Raw genomic sequence first — 17,116 nt, forward strand, 5'->3', positions numbered from 1 at the left:
GATATGTTGGAAATAGCACTCTTCCTAGGGAGGTAATTAAACTCTATAGTATAATCAACAAATATTCACAGTAACATTATGTGGGGAAAAAAACAGTTCAAGCATCACGAAGCTCAGATCTCAGCCTAAATATCAGCGTCTAGTCAGGAAACCAGTTACAGTTTCCAGTATTGCAAAGATTTAATGGGACAGACTGTATTGCGCATGCTCAGCACATCCTCCTCGGTACTACGGGTAATGGCTGCTAGGTAAGATGGGCGGATGGGCCGCGTCCTTTCTGTGTGAAGCGCTCCCATCGAGAGGACCGTTAACTCGGGCGGTGCCGAGTTAAAATGGTCGATATCCGACCCGAAAAGCATCCCGAAACCGTTGTACATAGTGCGAACATCGTCCTTCAAACGTAAGTTCTCGTGTTTTTCTTTTCATTTTTGGCTGGGCGCCGAAGCTAGCTCAGGCTCCCCAGCAGTCCGCTTGCTAGCTGCGCTACAGTTGGACTAAACTGGCTAGTTCATGGTAAGCTTCAAATGTTTCAGGTTGTAAGCTGTCTTGCGACGATTTGCGAAGACCAGTGGCTCAATTTGGTGCAAGCTAATGCATTTTTGTGTTTAAGTGAGCTTGGTTGTTGTTAGTAGTTAGTTCGCTAACTGACAGCGATGCTAGCTGACAACGTTAGCTTGAATTGTTGGCGCTGTGCCTGCTGCCTGCTCGATGCAGCTCATCGTCTCCACACAGCACGTACACTATCACAGCTAGCTATTTGTATCCCTTTATTATTCCCAACTTCACAGTCACATACATGGAAACAGAAGGCGTTTATGTGCTTTGTCTATCCTATATAATAGTACCACATTTGGACTGGTCTAGTTAGGAAAGTGTTGCAGTCTTTTGCGGCGTAGCTCAGAGATTTTTTTTTCCGTCGAGACAGAGGGGTTACTAGAGTTCATGGCGTACCACAGTCGATGCACCACTCACTCATCCATTACGTTTGCGGTGCATGTGTTTGAGTTAAGCGAGTAATGGTCACAGATATACCCATTTAGACAGTCCGTACCCCATACCCCGTAGCTGTGAATGGATTGCCACGGTTAAAAATACAGTGGTACTCGGCCGCGTTATATAAATTCGGATTCTGCGAAGTGATCTCTGTCTGGCCAGTGATAGTCGTGGTGAATCCAGTTATGTAAGTTATCAGGATCCTATCCCGGGCTGCAGGGATGTGAACGGATGGAAAGTCTGCTACTGGCAACTTGGAATAAGTGTCGAGCCGTATGGAAAAAGTGGAAACCTGTCTTTTAATGCCTTTTAAGTGGCACATCAGACCCTTGTGGCAGAACGATCAAACTTTAGACTGTCGTGAATTAACGCTTGCTGTGTTGAGCAGTTAATGCTTCAAATAGCACTCTCAAGGGTCATTTACAGAAACTGAATTGCAGGGTTGTAAACTAAGAATTTCTGAAAAGACTGCAGGAGCTCTTTTGTATGGAGTCAGAGTTACATTTCTGCTAGCATTAACTAAAGGGCTGTTGCTCTCTGGAATTTCCCTTGATGATACTGTGAATTTACTCAAGTCGCAGTACATTTAGGTGAAAGCCTAGTTAACAATGACCAATCTGTTGAAGGTCTTAAAGTCTTTAAGACCTTCAACAGATTGGTCATTAGAAAGCAAAATTCTCACATTGCCTTTGAGTAACTGGGGATCAAGATGAGAGGGCTGTCATCACTTTGATTATTAAATTAGATTCAGACACACAGTGGTTGTATGTGGTGTTTTAGCTTTAAAGTTAGAATCAAGCAGTTTTGTTAGGGAGTTATCTTGGTGTGGTAAATGAAATTGGTGATTTGATTTATGGGAAATGCAGTGTTGCAGCAGCTCTTGTAGTATTCACTAAGGGAAAGGAAATAAAACAGAATTGCAGTCTTTAGTAAATGAGTAACCAATGCAATATGTAAACTATTATGCAGTTATTTTTCTGTTGCTAATAACAACAGCACTTCTAAATATGAGAAGTAATGTGCTTTCATATACAGGTACAACAGAGTTTGAAGTGATTGAATAACATGATCCATATTGCTTGCTGTATGTAATAATTATCTAGAGCTCAAAATATTTGTAATGATGCATACACAGTGATTAGGTGATATGACTGTGAAATGATAGAAATCGCAATCACCTGAGAAGTTGAGATACTGCTTCAGTATGTATTCCCTTTTATCTAAAAAGTTATCATTATAAAATGTTTTGTTTCAGTCAATATCAATGATTTTCAGCAATATATGTTTAATTCAGACTTGGAGAAAAACAAATTTAGTTTAAATTTATCTAGCCCACTTTGAATTTAACCACTTATTAAGGCACAGAGATGACAGACGCTGCATCACAAAATTTCTCACTCCTCACCGTTTCTGTTGTGTCACATGTTGATGGTGCAGCTGAAAAACACACGTGTTAAAGAACTTTTTTTTTTGCATGATACTTGTCGTGCGCTCCGTTATGAAGGGATATGATAGGCTTTTTATGAGCCACAGATGGAGCACATTTAAGGTTTGGTCATGCAGCTGGACTTTGGATTTTTGTTATGTGCTTTCATGGTGGTTTGCATCTAATTGACCAATTCTCGTACTGCTACAAAAGAAGTCTCTATTGGCTTTGCTTTTTTCATGGGCTTTAACTGCCTAATGTCTTTGCTTGTATTTTGCGGTTGTGGCTGGGAAAAGTTGAAAATCAATAAACAGGGCAGTTTATGGTAATATTGGATTTTTAGTGTTGCTTTTTTTCTTCGATATGTAATGTTTTGTAAATAAACTCTGATTTTCCATTGAGTTCTGAAAAATGTTTTTCAAATGTTTATATTCACCACATCGCCTATCCCAAGACAGTGCTGCTGAGGTGTAAATAAATGTCTAAATTCATTTGGTATGAAGAAGTGTAACCATTATGCCAGTGTAACAGGACAGTGTAAGAAAAACTGAGAATGTGAATAAGCAGATTTTGCGAGTACACCTCATTTGTCAAACCTGACCTTTGAATCGCACCTGCACAAAAACACCTGAAAGTGTTACAATGTACTGTATTTTCAAAGTTGCTTGTGCAGTGCTCTTAATAAGTTCTGTGCTGGGGGTTACTGCATGGAAGTAAACACAATTATTATTTGCATGTGCTTGTGTAGATTGGTTATGGAGTGATAGATTTGACTATGTAAGTTATAGTTAGGGGGGAAGCAGGTCTTCACTACTGAGCAATGTTCTTGTGGATTCTTAATGTTTTTTCCCCTCAGGATTATGTTTTCTGCATTCCTATAAGAGCTGAAGACAGTGTAGAAACAATATGAGGTGTATCAGGTAGTTGTGTTTGATGTTGTTAACGGCCCCACGCTACAAACTCACTGGAGGCAGAAACGCGCTACTAAATTTGTTGCCAAATACAGCATACTGAGAGTTGTAATTTGGGTTTTGGCACCAACTTGTAGTCCTATGTTCAAAATAAACAGTGTTGAACAATGAAAACATACACTGAACACAGGTAGAATGGTTGAAGTGAAACGGATGAGAAAATGCTGCTCAGAGAAAGTGTTGCTCAGTCATGTGAAGTTAAATACACGTTTAATTCGGGGTGTAGTTGTCACCATTACTATCACTTGAGCCATATTTGTCAAAGTCATTAACAGTACATCAGTGCTTCTGTTTCTTATTTAAATTAGTTTGCTCACAGTAATTTTATGGACTTCTGTTCATTCTTTACAAGAACATTTTTCACAGTGTTTCATTGTAGTGCTTTAGCATTTTTGGCTGTTGTTTTGGTAATGTGAATGGTGTGATAATAGTTAAAAGCCTTCAGTGTAAGTGAAACTAATATATCCATGACTTCACTGAATGTTTTAACTGGCTGCCAGTAGTCAGTGATAAATAGATAAATAGTGTTCATTAAATATTATGTGTAATAATGGTTATGAATGTTGGAATTTAACACCACTCGTGCCAAATGTTGGAACACATTTACTTTTTCTTTGTAGTTTATCTGTACTGCCAGACCATTAAAACTTTACTACTATGGATAAAATAATTTGCATTTATAGTGTAACAATGGTGGAGTTTTACATTTGCTTGTGACAGTAGCTGGTGAACGAAATCTTGTTTTTTGTCAATATATTTGTTTTTCCTGTGTGGCTTTCTGTCTTTCTGTGACCTTCATTAATCTCCCTTTATTTTGCTGCTTGTTGGCTTTTGTCTTTCTTCGTCATTTCTCATCCTCTGTAACTGGATCGTATTAAATTCCCGTCTTCAACTTTTGTGTTTGAATTTGCTCTTTTTCTCCGTAGAGCACCCACTGTTAACATCCCATCGTAGTGGTCAGTTCTGCCTGCTGATCAGAGATTAAGCTGAAGCCATGGCAGTGAAGGACCGTGTAGAGGCTGTGCTCAACGTGGGTTTGCGTGTTCCCAGCATTATGCTGCTGGATGTCCTGTACCGTTGGGATGTCAGCTCCTTCTTCCAGAAGATCCAGCGTTCCAGCCTCTCCAACAACCCCCTGTTTCAGTACAAGTACCTGGCACTCTACCTGCACTATGTCGGTCAGTGCTGTTGTATCAAACACACTCACACACACACAGACGCATTTGATAACATAATATGTGCATGAAGAACAGTAACTGGTCAGTCATGTGTGAAATTAACATGATTTGCTTTGGAGCTCATTTGTAAGCCATGTATTCCTACCAATTATGATTTTATGTTTTTTTTTTTAAATTTACATTTGCAGAGTTTCTTTTCTTCTCATTCAGCTGTGTCAGGTTTGATAAATTTCAGTATGCACACGTGGCTGCAATAAGCCATGAAGCTGGGCTTTGTCGTGATTTCACAACAGCAAAAAGGGATTATTTGGCATGACAACAGGTGCATTGTGACCAAAACCACCTGATTTACCAGGTGGCAAAATAATAAAATGGATGAATGATGCCTGAATTCAGTTTTACTCGTCCAGCTGTGCAGTTCTTGTCCCACCTGTGGCATTCAGGCAGTGTGAAACAGCTGTGAGTCACAGTTGGTGTGAATACCACTGTCAAGTGTGTAGGTGGTCCTGTCAAACACAAGTAAAGGACTTGGTTGGAACAGAAAAATCACAAATTAAAAAGACATTCAAGCCTCCATTCACTCTGAATTGGTATCTAAAAATTTCTGTGTTTCCCTTACACTTAAGTCTGTTTTCATCTTTATGTGCTTGTGAACAACTACACAAGGACCACTACGGTATTGGTGGGGGTTCGTGAAGTTTCCCTAACAATCTACATGTCCCTCAGTGACTTAATACGTACCTACACTTTGGCCCAGTACATCAACTCAAAGCCGAGGGATAACTCATTGGAATTATATGCTGGAAATATAGGTGATGTCCCTGAAATAGTAATTATAAGTGAAGTTTGTTTCCAGAATAATGACAGCAATCAAATCTGTATGTGTATCTCTTAGCACATTACAGTACAGTTGAGTTAAAATCCATGTCTTGTAATAACGGAAATCCCATCTTTGTTTGCCACAGCCATGCTCCTTTGTGACGGAGAGTGGACTCATCCATTAAATTTCCCAGAAATCCATAACTTATTAACATGTCACACTTATACTCAAGACAGACAAGCTGGTAGCAACAGTGGTGAAAGTAGTGAAATGATGAAATGGACAGTATCACCCAGAGCAGTCCAGTGTGTCTTTAAAAACACTCTGCTTGTCTAAACTGTGACTGAGTGGTTGCTGGTTCTGGCAAGGCATTTCCCCATAAATATTGAGTAGTGAATATTTTTTACATGTCTGTTGTGAGGTTTTCTCAGCTACTGTAACCCATTTGACCCAGGTAATGATGCACCATTTTGACAGGTGTTATTAATTTACAAAAGGACAACAACCTGCTTTTAAGACCATTAGCAACCTCAAAATGCACTAAATCTCTTGAAAAATGAGTGAAATAACCACAGAGCTAGTTGTGAAGGTACGAAGCAAGGTCTGTGAAGCACAAACAGGCAGTCAGGTGCATTGCCAGTAACAAAGAAGCACTGAAAGACAAGTAACAGTGTAGTGAGGTTGACACAGCCAAGCCTAATGGTTAAATTGTGGTTTAAGCTGGCTAAAAGAAAACCAATAAGCGCAGCAGTGAGTTTTCTTTGTCTGTGTTTTTTCATGGCTGTGTGTGCTCTCAAACTTGGCTGCAGTTGGATAATGAGCCAACAGGCTTGGTATGTGCTGATGAGCACTATGGGTGGACAGAAAGAATAAAGGGAGAGTGAGGCAGTAAAACCAAACTCTGTTGCTATCCATTGAAATGTTTTGGAACACGGAGTTAGGTAGTAGGCTGTTTTATGCTTAGGCTGTTTACAGAAGCGACTGATTGGTTTGTCAAAAATAGCTCCCTGCAATTACATAACGAACATCTGTCACAATACACATTCGATATATCACTTTAGCAATTGAAAACGCAATGTGGTCTGCAAACAGGAAGAAGTACAGATGCTTTGAAACTGCATGTACTTTCTCTTTTTGTTCATGCTGTATTTTTGTTGTGTGTGCCTCACATCCCTTCCAGGTTACATCCTGAGCTTGGTGCTCTTGACTCTGCCTCGTCAGCACCTGGTTAAACTTTACCTGTATGTTCTTACGGCCCTGCTGTTGTTCGCTGGTCACCAAGTGTCAAGGTAAACTCACAAATACACTTAAATCCACGTGTAAACATGATAAGATGCAGCTATGCTATAGTTCTGGTACTGTTTTGAATACATTAAATGACAGAAAATGTTTGTTATTGCACCTGGGGCTCAAATTGTTTGTGACTGTCATGTAGACTTCAATTGGAAAAGTGACATTTTCAGGTTTGTGTGATTGAATTTTGTCAGGAACAAAAAATTCAGTTATGCCACTGTGTCATTATTAGTTTTGCAAGCACATCGTAGCATTCAGTGAACAGTTATAGTTAGTGTAATGTACTGCATATACCCACAAAATATAAAATTGGCTAGTGTGAATTTCTCTTATGTTAGTTGGTGTGCAGGGCTAGACATGTTGGAGTTGAGCTATACTGTATGTCAATGATATGTACCAGCTCAATATAGATTTGCCCTGTATGTTGAGCATTTTGACCTTTCTTTGTCAGGGATTATGTTCGCAGTGAGCTGGAGTCTGGTTATGAAGGACCTGTCTACCTGGAACCGCTCTCCATGAACAGATTCACCACTGCTCTCATAGGTATAATATTACACATGAATGCATAAAGATACATGTGCAGAGTATACATGATGAGGTTTGAATGCTTGGTGCACAGACCCAGACTTGAGCTCACAGGATTTTTCTCTTTTTCGGTTTGATCGCTCTTTCAGAGTGTAGGAAAATTAATTCAGTAGATCTTTTGTCACTTGCAGCACTTCAGTATAGTGAGCAGAGGACCTGAACCCTTCTAACATCTATGACAGCAAGAATCCATTCTCCCTAAGGAAGGCACAACACTTTTACCAGCTCTTTAATGTGTATGTGTCCGAGTCTTTCTGTTAGGAGACAGCTGATAAAGACCAGCGTCTTTCAGTTGTTGATACGGTATCTTTAGAAGTGGGTTGACTATAGTATAGAGCATCCCAAAAAAATAACTACTACACTCTATTATTTTAGAAGTTGGTCCATTTTGAAACGGAAATTGCTACCAACTCACTGGGCTTATAGGACCTGGTTTTATCTTACTAGAGAGTAGGGACGGAGTCTCCTGTGCTATAAATAGACCACATTGAGTGCTGATTTTACTGCACAGTGAAAGCCTGAGAAAGCAAAAATAACATGGTTACAGTGACAAAAATATACTGTTGTAGAGGGAGCTTAGAGCTGCTTCTTACTTTTCTTTCTTTTGAGTGTTTGTTGCTCTTTTGTGGTTGTTATGTCATCACCACTCTAGGACAGATAAAAACATTCTGATGCAAGATTTTTTAAATTCTGATTTGGACAAAAATAGCAAACAATACAGAAACTGTTCTGAAATCATGTTGTGGCAGTGAATGCATTCATGTGTGTATTTATCCATGTTTAACTGTGTGTATATATGCATCTCCTTTCAGGTCAGCTGGTGGTGTGTACGCTATGTTCCTGTGTGATGCAAACCAAGAGGATTTGGCTTTTCTCTGCTCACCTCCTCCCTCTAGTGGCCAGACTGTGTCTTGTCCCACTGGAGACCATTGTCTTCATAAATCGGTTCTCCATGATCTTCACAGGCCTGGAGGTCATTTATTTCCTGGCTTCTAACTTATTGGTACCATATAACCTGGCCAAAACTGCCTACAGAGAGCTGGCTCAGGTGAGGAACTATTACTATGGCTTAATATTGTACGCTTTTCACTTTTTATTACAGAAGTTCACCTGTATCAGTTGTGAGAGATTTCCTTATAAGCAATATGTCTTCTGTTCTATCTTTGTCCTAATTACCTCCATCTCTCCTTTGCTCTTTCTGTATTGTCTCTCCATTTATGTCCCCTAGGTGGTAGAAGTGTACGGGCTGCTAGCTTTGGGTATGTCTCTGTGGAATCAGCTGGTCCTTCCAGTTCTCTTCATGTGTTTCTGGCTGTTGCTGTTCGCTCTGCAGATCTACTCCTACTTCAGCACAAGAGACCAGCCTACCTCAAGGGAGAGGCTCCTTTTCCTCTTTCTTACCAGGTGAGACTATAGCATAGCACCATGGTTCAGATGGTGAGGGACACCTTAAAATGTACATCATAGACCCTTCAGAGTGTATTTTGTGTATGATGTACACTACCAGTCAAAAGTTTGGACACACCTACTCATTTAATGGTTTTTCTTTATTCTCATGACTATTTACATTGTGGATTGTCACTGAAGGCATCAAAACTAGGAATGAACACATATGGAATTATGTAGTAAACAAAAAAAAAACAACCCACCCCCACCCCCTCCTGCTCAATATAATAGCGTACCAGCAGGACAGTCCTAAATAACTGTTATTTTGTACTTGTGAACAGACATAAATTACAGCAGATGTTGTCTTTTGCTCTAACATGATAAGAGTTTAATTTAAACCTTTGCACTGGCTGAGTTAGTTGTGTTTACTTGAGCTGTCTTATAACAAACCTTTACTCTCCTCCTGCTCTCTCCTCCATCAATGCCCTCAGTATTGCAGAATGTTGTAGTACCCCATACTCTCTGCTGGGTCTGGTCTTCACTGTCTCCTTCATCGCACTGGGAGTTCTCACATTGTGCAAGTTTTACCTGCAAGGCTACAGAGCCTTTATGAATGACAACACCATGCACAGGTCAGTCGAAGTGTGTTTGCACGTGTTTGTTGAAAGTCTCTGTTGATAAGTGCTTCTACTTTTATTTACATTTTTTCTTTTGTTTCCTCTCTGCAGGGGAATGACAGAAGGCATCACGTTGCTGATTCTTGCTGTCCAAACTGGCCTCATCGAGCTGCAAGTCATCCACCGAGCCTTCCTTCTCTCCATCATCCTGTTCATTGTTGTCGCTTCTATCCTGCAGTCCATGCTGGAGATAGCTGACCCCATAGTCCTGGCCTTGGGAGCATCCAGAGACAAGTAAGATCAACTTACAATGTTGTTTTTTTCTTTAAAAAATTATTCTGTGCATTTTTTCCTCCTGAGTGTTTGCTTGGAGTGCCTCATGCCTGTCAAAAATGGATTTCTGCGGAGAAGAATGATAAATGCTGACTATCTGTGTTTACATATTGGTTGACATATTTGTTACGTGACTGAATGTGTGTTAGCGGAAATGCATTGACACAGATGAACCTTTCTGCTCCCTGTCCAATAGGAGTTTGTGGAAGCACTTCCGAGCTGTGTCTCTGTGTCTCTTCCTGCTGATCTTTCCAGCCTACATGGCCTATATGATCTGTCAGTTCTTCCACATGGACTTCTGGCTTCTCATCATCATCTCCTCTTCAATCCTCACGTCACTGCAGGTACACAACGGGTCCTCCAAAAATTGTTCATCTACCTCTTGGACTTTATTATATTAAGATATTTTAGGACTTTAAATCAAAATGGATGTAATTTTACTAATTTGTCTCAATCTACAGAGCCACAAGACAATTGTGCTATTTATAATCTGTACTATACTACACAAACTATGCAGCCTAAATTAACATTTCTATTTTGTAATTCATTATGAACCTGAATTACAACAAATAATTCTCTTCCATTACCTATAGGTTCTTGGTACTCTGCTGATCTATGTTCTCTTCATGGTGGAGGAGTTTCGTAAAGCTCCAGTAGAGAACATGGATGAAGTCATCTACTGTGTGAATGGGACCTACAGATTGCTGGAGTTTCTGGTACATGTCACACACACACACACACACACACACACACACACACAAACACTGTATACAGTATCTCAAGGGAGTACATGTGAGAAGGTTGCATGTAACAAAGGCAGTGTCATATAATATGGCATCATTGTCTCTCACTTTCACTGATTTCCTACCTGACCAGGTTGCAGTGTGTGTGGTGTGCTACGGCGTGTCAGAGACTGTTTTTGGGGAGTGGAGTGTGATGGGCAGCACCATTATCCTCGTCCACTCGTACTATAACGTCTGGCTCAGAGCCCAGCTGGGCTGGCAGAGCTTCCTCCTCCGGAGAGATGCTGTAAACAAGATCAAAAGCCTCCCTGCAGCTAGCAGCACACAGCTGGAGCAGTACAATGACATCTGTGCTATCTGCTACCAGGTATGAGCTGTTTTGTGTATATCTAAAGAGGCCACATGACCAAAAATTAAATTTGGGCTTTAAATTAAAGCTAGGCTAATGTGAAATGTGATTCCTTCCAGGACATGAACAGTGCTGTGATCACTCCGTGCAGTCATTTCTTCCACGCTGGCTGTCTGAAGAAATGGCTGTATGTCCAGGAGACATGTCCTCTCTGTCACTCACAATTAAAGAGCCAATCACCAGCCACCAGTGTCCCCAACCAAGACACTCCTGCGGCCAATCAGAGCCCTGCTGGGCAAGAAGATGCCACAGCCAACAAGAAGCAGGACGATGACACTCCACCAGATGATGGTAAAGAGGAGGAATCAGTACAGCAAGAAGGAGATAATGGACCTGTCATGTCAGCTGGAGAAACATCCTCATCTTCCTCCTCTGCTCCCCTGCACCTTGTCAGGCCTCCATTGTCATCTTCCTCTTGTTCTTCTTTCCCACTTGTGACTGATTCTCTGCAGACCCAGCTGGCCCCAGCTCATTCCCCTTCGTCTTCCTCCTCTACTTCTGATGTTTTAGACATGCCCGTTACTCCTCCATCTCTCTGTGACACCTTCACCCCTTCCATCTTACAGTACTCATCTTCAGAGGTACTGGCCCAAGCAGAGATAACCCCTGCTGAACCTGAGCCCACGCCGAAGCTAAACTCAGCCTCCCCACTAGACAGCCAGGAGTTGTCTACTGGTCCATCATCACAGTCTGACCAGCCCACGTCTCATTCTGACGAACATTCTCCTCGTCCATGCAGCCTCTGAGCCACATCGTAACACACACACAACATACATGCATGCACATGTAAACACACATCTGCTTATATTTTCCTTGTCCAGCCATTAGCACTCCCATCATGTTAGAAATCCACCTCCTTCGTATCCATTTTAAAAGAAAAAACCCTGAACAATCTCCAACCAGATTTTCATCACTCAGTATTAAAAAACATGACAATGGTTTCAACTTCATAAAATGTTGCTACTTTTGAGACAGTTGTCTTGCAACAGTTAATCTAAATGTGTCCCATGACAAGCCAGCAGTGATTTCATCATAGGCACAACTTTTATTTTTTTCCTTTTTTGCACAGATTCAAACTTGACACAAAAACGGGGATGCAGTAATCTCATCTCAGAAACAATTGGGAGTTGTAAAACATCTCTATAATGTGAAATCCTGAAAGATGACCATCACATATTTTAATTTTCTTGTTTGTTCTTTTCACGTTGACATTAGGCCTATAGTGGCATTTCCAAAATCACACTTTTGTCCTTCTCATTTCACTGCTTACATTTGTTGTGGTGGTTGCTCCCAACCTGCCTTTGTCTGTGCAGCTTTACTTTCATTCCTGTACATTTTGTAGCACTTGGGTTTCTCTGTAGTCATGTATGTGCCATGATTTATTGAGGAATGGAACAGAGGTTTGAACCCTTTTGAAAGACTATTGATGACTGATGGTTGAATTTTAAATCATGACAGTCTTAGCATTTCATGAAGTCTACAGATTCTTCAGTTTAAAAAGATTATTGTTTTTCAGTGCTGGACAACGGTAGTTATGTGTGTCAGTGGATACTAAGCAGTAACAGAGACTGAATGTTGTTTCTTGAGGCCATCACATGACCTGAAGCCTGGTGCTAAGCAGAGGATACATGCAATGGTCTGGTTAAGTGTTACAGTGTGAACAAATCAATGGGTTCACATGGGATAACTCATTAATTTCATGTGTCAAGCTTTCATGATTATACTGCTTCAGTATCTGAATCAAACTTGTTTGGCTGGTCCCAGCAAAAACAGTTCTATTCCTCATCGCCAAACTTTTGTATTAATGTAAAAGAAATGTTATTTTTGAGCTAATTTTTACATTACCGCTTTATCGGACACCACACAGTGCAGACGGACTGAAAAAAGAGGGGAGATAGAGAGAGGACGGAAATAAATGCAACAGAGGCCACAGTTTGTATTTGAACCTCCAGCATTGAGAGATTGTGGAGTATAAACTAGTCCACAGAGCCGGCAAGGAGCCCAGACTTTGCTGTTGTTGGCTTTATTTCATTCATGTTACCCCTTCACCCTCGCCCTCCTTGGCTTAGCTTATCCACAAACGCGCTGAATCAGTGTCCTTGATCGTTTGGACTCTATCATGGCAGGAGCCAACCAACATCACTCCATCCAATCACATCTAAGAACCCTGTGTTTACTAAGACCATCGATATATATTTTTTCCTGCTGCTCAGCCTCTTCGCTCCGTAAATGTTACTACCAGCAAATTGAGCCATTTCCACATGCTAACACACCTGCACTCAGTCGGCTCCTGTGCTTAGCAAACGGGGCAGGACGGGGAAGAAAAGTGTGTTGAACAAGAGTGTTGAGTTGAAAGACTAAAACTTGAGAATGCCGAGTCCTGATGCACGCTTATATGTAGAGCTTGCACGCTACCACTCTTAGCACAGAATTTGTTTGTCCCCAGTGTGCTCTAACCTTGCTACCGATGTTTTTTCTACCATTCTTCTTTCTTTTTGGGTTGTATTTGCACTAATGTCATTTATACTAGCAATGCTCCAAAGCTGTTCTGTGGCTGTCAGCAACCAAATACCCTCTGATGTCTGTGTACGAGGAAACAGCCCAATCTGTTTGTGTGTAATGTATATAAATGTTGCTCTGTACGACATCTATATTAAACCAGAGGAGTGTTGATATATATAAATAAGATCAGGGCTTGATTTCTCCAAAGCTCCCTAGCGGTTGGACTGTTCTTTGTTTCCTTACATGCCTGTGAACAAAGACAAACTTGTGGCTAAGAAGCTTTTGGGAGACCAAGCTGTCTGATCTGTGAGACCAGCCAGTGTTACTGCTTCTCCAGTCTGCATGATGCGTCTTCAAGCTGGTGTGATCACTCCGGTGCCCTCTACTGTTAGGAGTGGGATCAGCATGGCGCAGATAAGACTGGAGATGTACTAGTTAACCCTCAACAGTATTATTTACTACCACTATTACTAAAGGTCTTATTACCATGAATGACTTTATTCTTGACATTGGAAAGCGTTGGCCGCAGGGCTGAGAATGAATACATGATCAGTGTAGGATCAAACCTGGCCAACGCTCTTTAACTTTTTTGTGTTTATTTTTTTAAGAGATGAAATGTAGAGTTTGATGTATTTTGCACATATTCCTCTGAAAGATGAACATAAGGACTTTCTGTGTACGACCTCATTTTATCATCAACTCCATTCCATAGACTTTGATTTCAAACCTGAAATGGTTACGAACATTTGAACGGTTTCACACACATTTGGTTTTCGTTGTGGCGCGCAGAAAGATCACCTGCGAGATAAAATGCGACATGCTCCACAAGGTGATTGCTGTCATTGGTGGCTGTGTGTGAATTTGGATTGCAGTATCATAAAGAACTAGCAGAGAAGCCGGTCAGCTGTTGATTCCACACATATTTGCTCAGTTTTTGCTCCATGTTGGAGAAGTTGCAGTCTCTCCAAGTGACATTTTCTTATACTGTCTGGAACAGTTTAACATCAGATGTTTTAACTAAGCTCAGTATTTAATCTTTGAATGAATAACCTGTTCATCTGATCACTGTAGAATGATTGATTTCAAAAATAAGCAATCTTGAAAATGCATTATTTGCAGGTCACTACATCTGAGATTTCAGCTGCAGGACTGACTTCATGCAAAATATATCAGTGAGCCAATATGCCAAGAAATATATGAACCATCACTGCTGCTTCTCATTGAGAGGCCTTCTTTCTAATTCTCAGATCCTGTGTGTTGCTGAGATTGTAAAGTAAAACATTTTCCATCAATCAATGCTTACAATGTACATATCAGTTAAAATGTTTGTTGTTTTACTTTTGCGTCTGATTTACTTGTGAATAACGCTGTAAAAACTCATGGAGGTATATATTAATTTTAGAATTGGCTCCATTAAAAGTGATTGTGTAACCAGTAGAAGGGAGAGTAATTTTGGCCTATATTATAGCAAAGTCTTTGAAGTCAGACTTGGATCAGAATTCAATTGCATTTTTCACAATTCTTTGTAAAAAATCATAACATTGAAGGTGAAAGTAAATATGAAATGGAATCAGCAGCTGACACGGTTGGACTCTGCTATCAGCTTTACTGTATGTGCTGAATTCCTGTTTAACATTGTTCCGATTGACTGATGTGTTGAGATTTACCTCAGAAAGATGGATCACGTACGGGGCTGCTCTCACTGAGACTCCCTGCAGATTTTATTACAGGTTTGTTCTTTTGTCTGTTTAGTTTCTCCACACACAAATTTCGGACCTGCTCTGTAAAACCTGGCTCTGGATGCCAGTCGTGTTCTGTTAAAAAATGCTCCACGGTTGGTTTTGGACTTTATGCCTGGCATTGCCTTGGTTATTTTACAAAAGTTGAATGTCAAATAAAATGAACCATCCACTCTGGACACTCTGGCCTTGATTATTAATGCCTATTTGGCGTTTTCTAGTGTAGTACCTGTGTACGTGAAGAAATAATCAGTGTTATTGGTTGTAAAAGTCATGGCAGGCCTAGAGTTTGCATTTGATTATAACCTGTAAGTTAACATATATACACTGAAGGATAACATGGGATGAATGGCAAAAGGAAAACCAACAAAGTGCAGCAACGCTTTCATTGCAGCTTGGCTTTGATTCCCCAAATCTCTGGAACTTCACTGGAGGGATGAAGGCCATTTTTCCTAAAGGTATGCCCTCGTTTTGTCACGGTGGTGATGGTGGATTACACTGCTTGTATTCGAATCATCTTAAGATGCCATAATTTGACTGATATTTGCTGGTACATTGTTTTTAATTGTTTTTGTAGCATCCTTGCTGCCAGATTCTTTACGTTTTTATGGATTATTGTTTTGTTTTCATAGGGTATGGATGGGGGCATTGCCATCTGGGAAGAGACCACTTCCATCAGGACTATGGTGTTTCCTCATAGGATAAAGGTGATCACTTACAGCAAGTTTGTCCCTTAAATTGTCACCTGTGGAATACACTATGAATACTTTGAGGCCACTTTTCTATCATATTAAGTGGTGGAAGTTAAATCTCCATGCACGTAGCCTGCAATTGCACAAATCCGACACAGGATGGAGCTGTTGTGTTGTTTTTAGAGTCACTGGGCTAAAATCCAAGAGACAAACCGCTGCTGGAGACACACACACACACACACACACACACACACACACACACACACACACACACACACACACTGAGGACTATTTCTGTCACAGCACTGTAGGGACTCATTGCGCACAGCAGTGACTTTATGCTGGTTCTTATGTCTAACAAGATGTTGTGTTTTTCTTTTATCTACCGTGTTGTCTCTGTTCTTCAAAGGACTCCTGTTGTGTTCATGCATGTTTCTGCATTTGTTATACATCCTAATTATGTTTTTCCTTAATACAATTTTTGAAGGATTTAATATGGCTTTTGAAATCTTCAGCGACTTTAATATTTGCGGCAGCCTTTTACCTGCCTGTGATGCTCAAATCAACCTTAAAGTGACCTGTTTTTTCATAGCCGAGGCTGCTTATGACTTTTTCCTTTAGGCTGCAGAAATCATTCAGCCTCGTTTATAATAAGGAAAAAGACTCATCTTGCAAAGTGTGACTTTATTGACGTGAAATTAAATAAATCAATTAACTTTCAGGGCGTTTTTTAAAGATTAATATCCCTCCCTAACAGTCTCTTTTTAAAAAATTGATCCTGCATTTTCTTTTTTCTTTAAAAAACAAATTCAAACCCTTTTATTTTAATACCCAATTTAGCTGTATATTAGCTGACATGCGGAGATAAATCTTCTCTTTAATATTTTTCAATAAACTAATAGACATGTTTTATCTCTCCTCAATCGATCCAAAACCCCAGAGCTCCTCACACGTCTCCTTTCACACACACATATACATTATTTTCCCCTCCTCAGCTTTGAACTCCCTTAAAGCCTTTATGGGCCGATCCGCCACTGTCTCCGTCTCCCTCTATACGCACCAAACCGGAGTATAAAAGACTCTTATTCTCCATAATCAAGGTCAAGAGCGTTTTTCAATAACCTTTGGGAATTAAAGCCTGGAACGGCGCCAGTTCGCCCTGCCAATCATTTTCACAGCCAGCTGAATAATACAAAAGTTGTTGACCTTTTGCACCTCGGCAGATCAATACGCTGTAGTTCCAATCTATTAAAATAGTTCACGGAATTAGGTTATCTATTAATATTTGTATTTAGTTTTGGAGTCCCCCCTCGGCGCAGTGATAAATTGTTTCAAATAACAGATGGTGCTAGAGGGAGAGACAAAGCAGGGGAATCTGGTAGCAATTATCCTCAATTATGTTCATTGTTATTTTGAGCTAATTATTGTT

General features: G+C 40.4%; 1 protein-coding gene across 1 annotated transcript; it reads left to right on the plus strand.

Annotated features, from left to right (window-relative positions):
* Positions 1-220: 220 nt before the first annotated feature.
* Positions 221-15,174, plus strand: LOC111567424 (RING finger protein 145). The gene is made up of 12 exons (XM_023268541.3): positions 221-400; positions 4,317-4,568; positions 6,569-6,677; positions 7,133-7,224; positions 8,079-8,314; positions 8,495-8,670; positions 9,144-9,284; positions 9,381-9,563; positions 9,799-9,946; positions 10,196-10,318; positions 10,479-10,712; positions 10,814-15,174. Exons 2-12 carry the CDS (start codon positions 4,385-4,387, stop codon positions 11,498-11,500), a joined length of 2,313 nt encoding a protein of 770 aa, XP_023124309.2. The 5' UTR covers positions 221-400; positions 4,317-4,384; the 3' UTR covers positions 11,501-15,174.
* Positions 15,175-17,116: the final 1,942 nt, after the last annotated feature.

The sequence above is a fragment of the Amphiprion ocellaris genome, chromosome 14 (genome assembly GCF_022539595.1).
Source record: "Amphiprion ocellaris isolate individual 3 ecotype Okinawa chromosome 14, ASM2253959v1, whole genome shotgun sequence".
Taxonomy (NCBI): Eukaryota; Metazoa; Chordata; class Actinopteri; family Pomacentridae; genus Amphiprion; species Amphiprion ocellaris.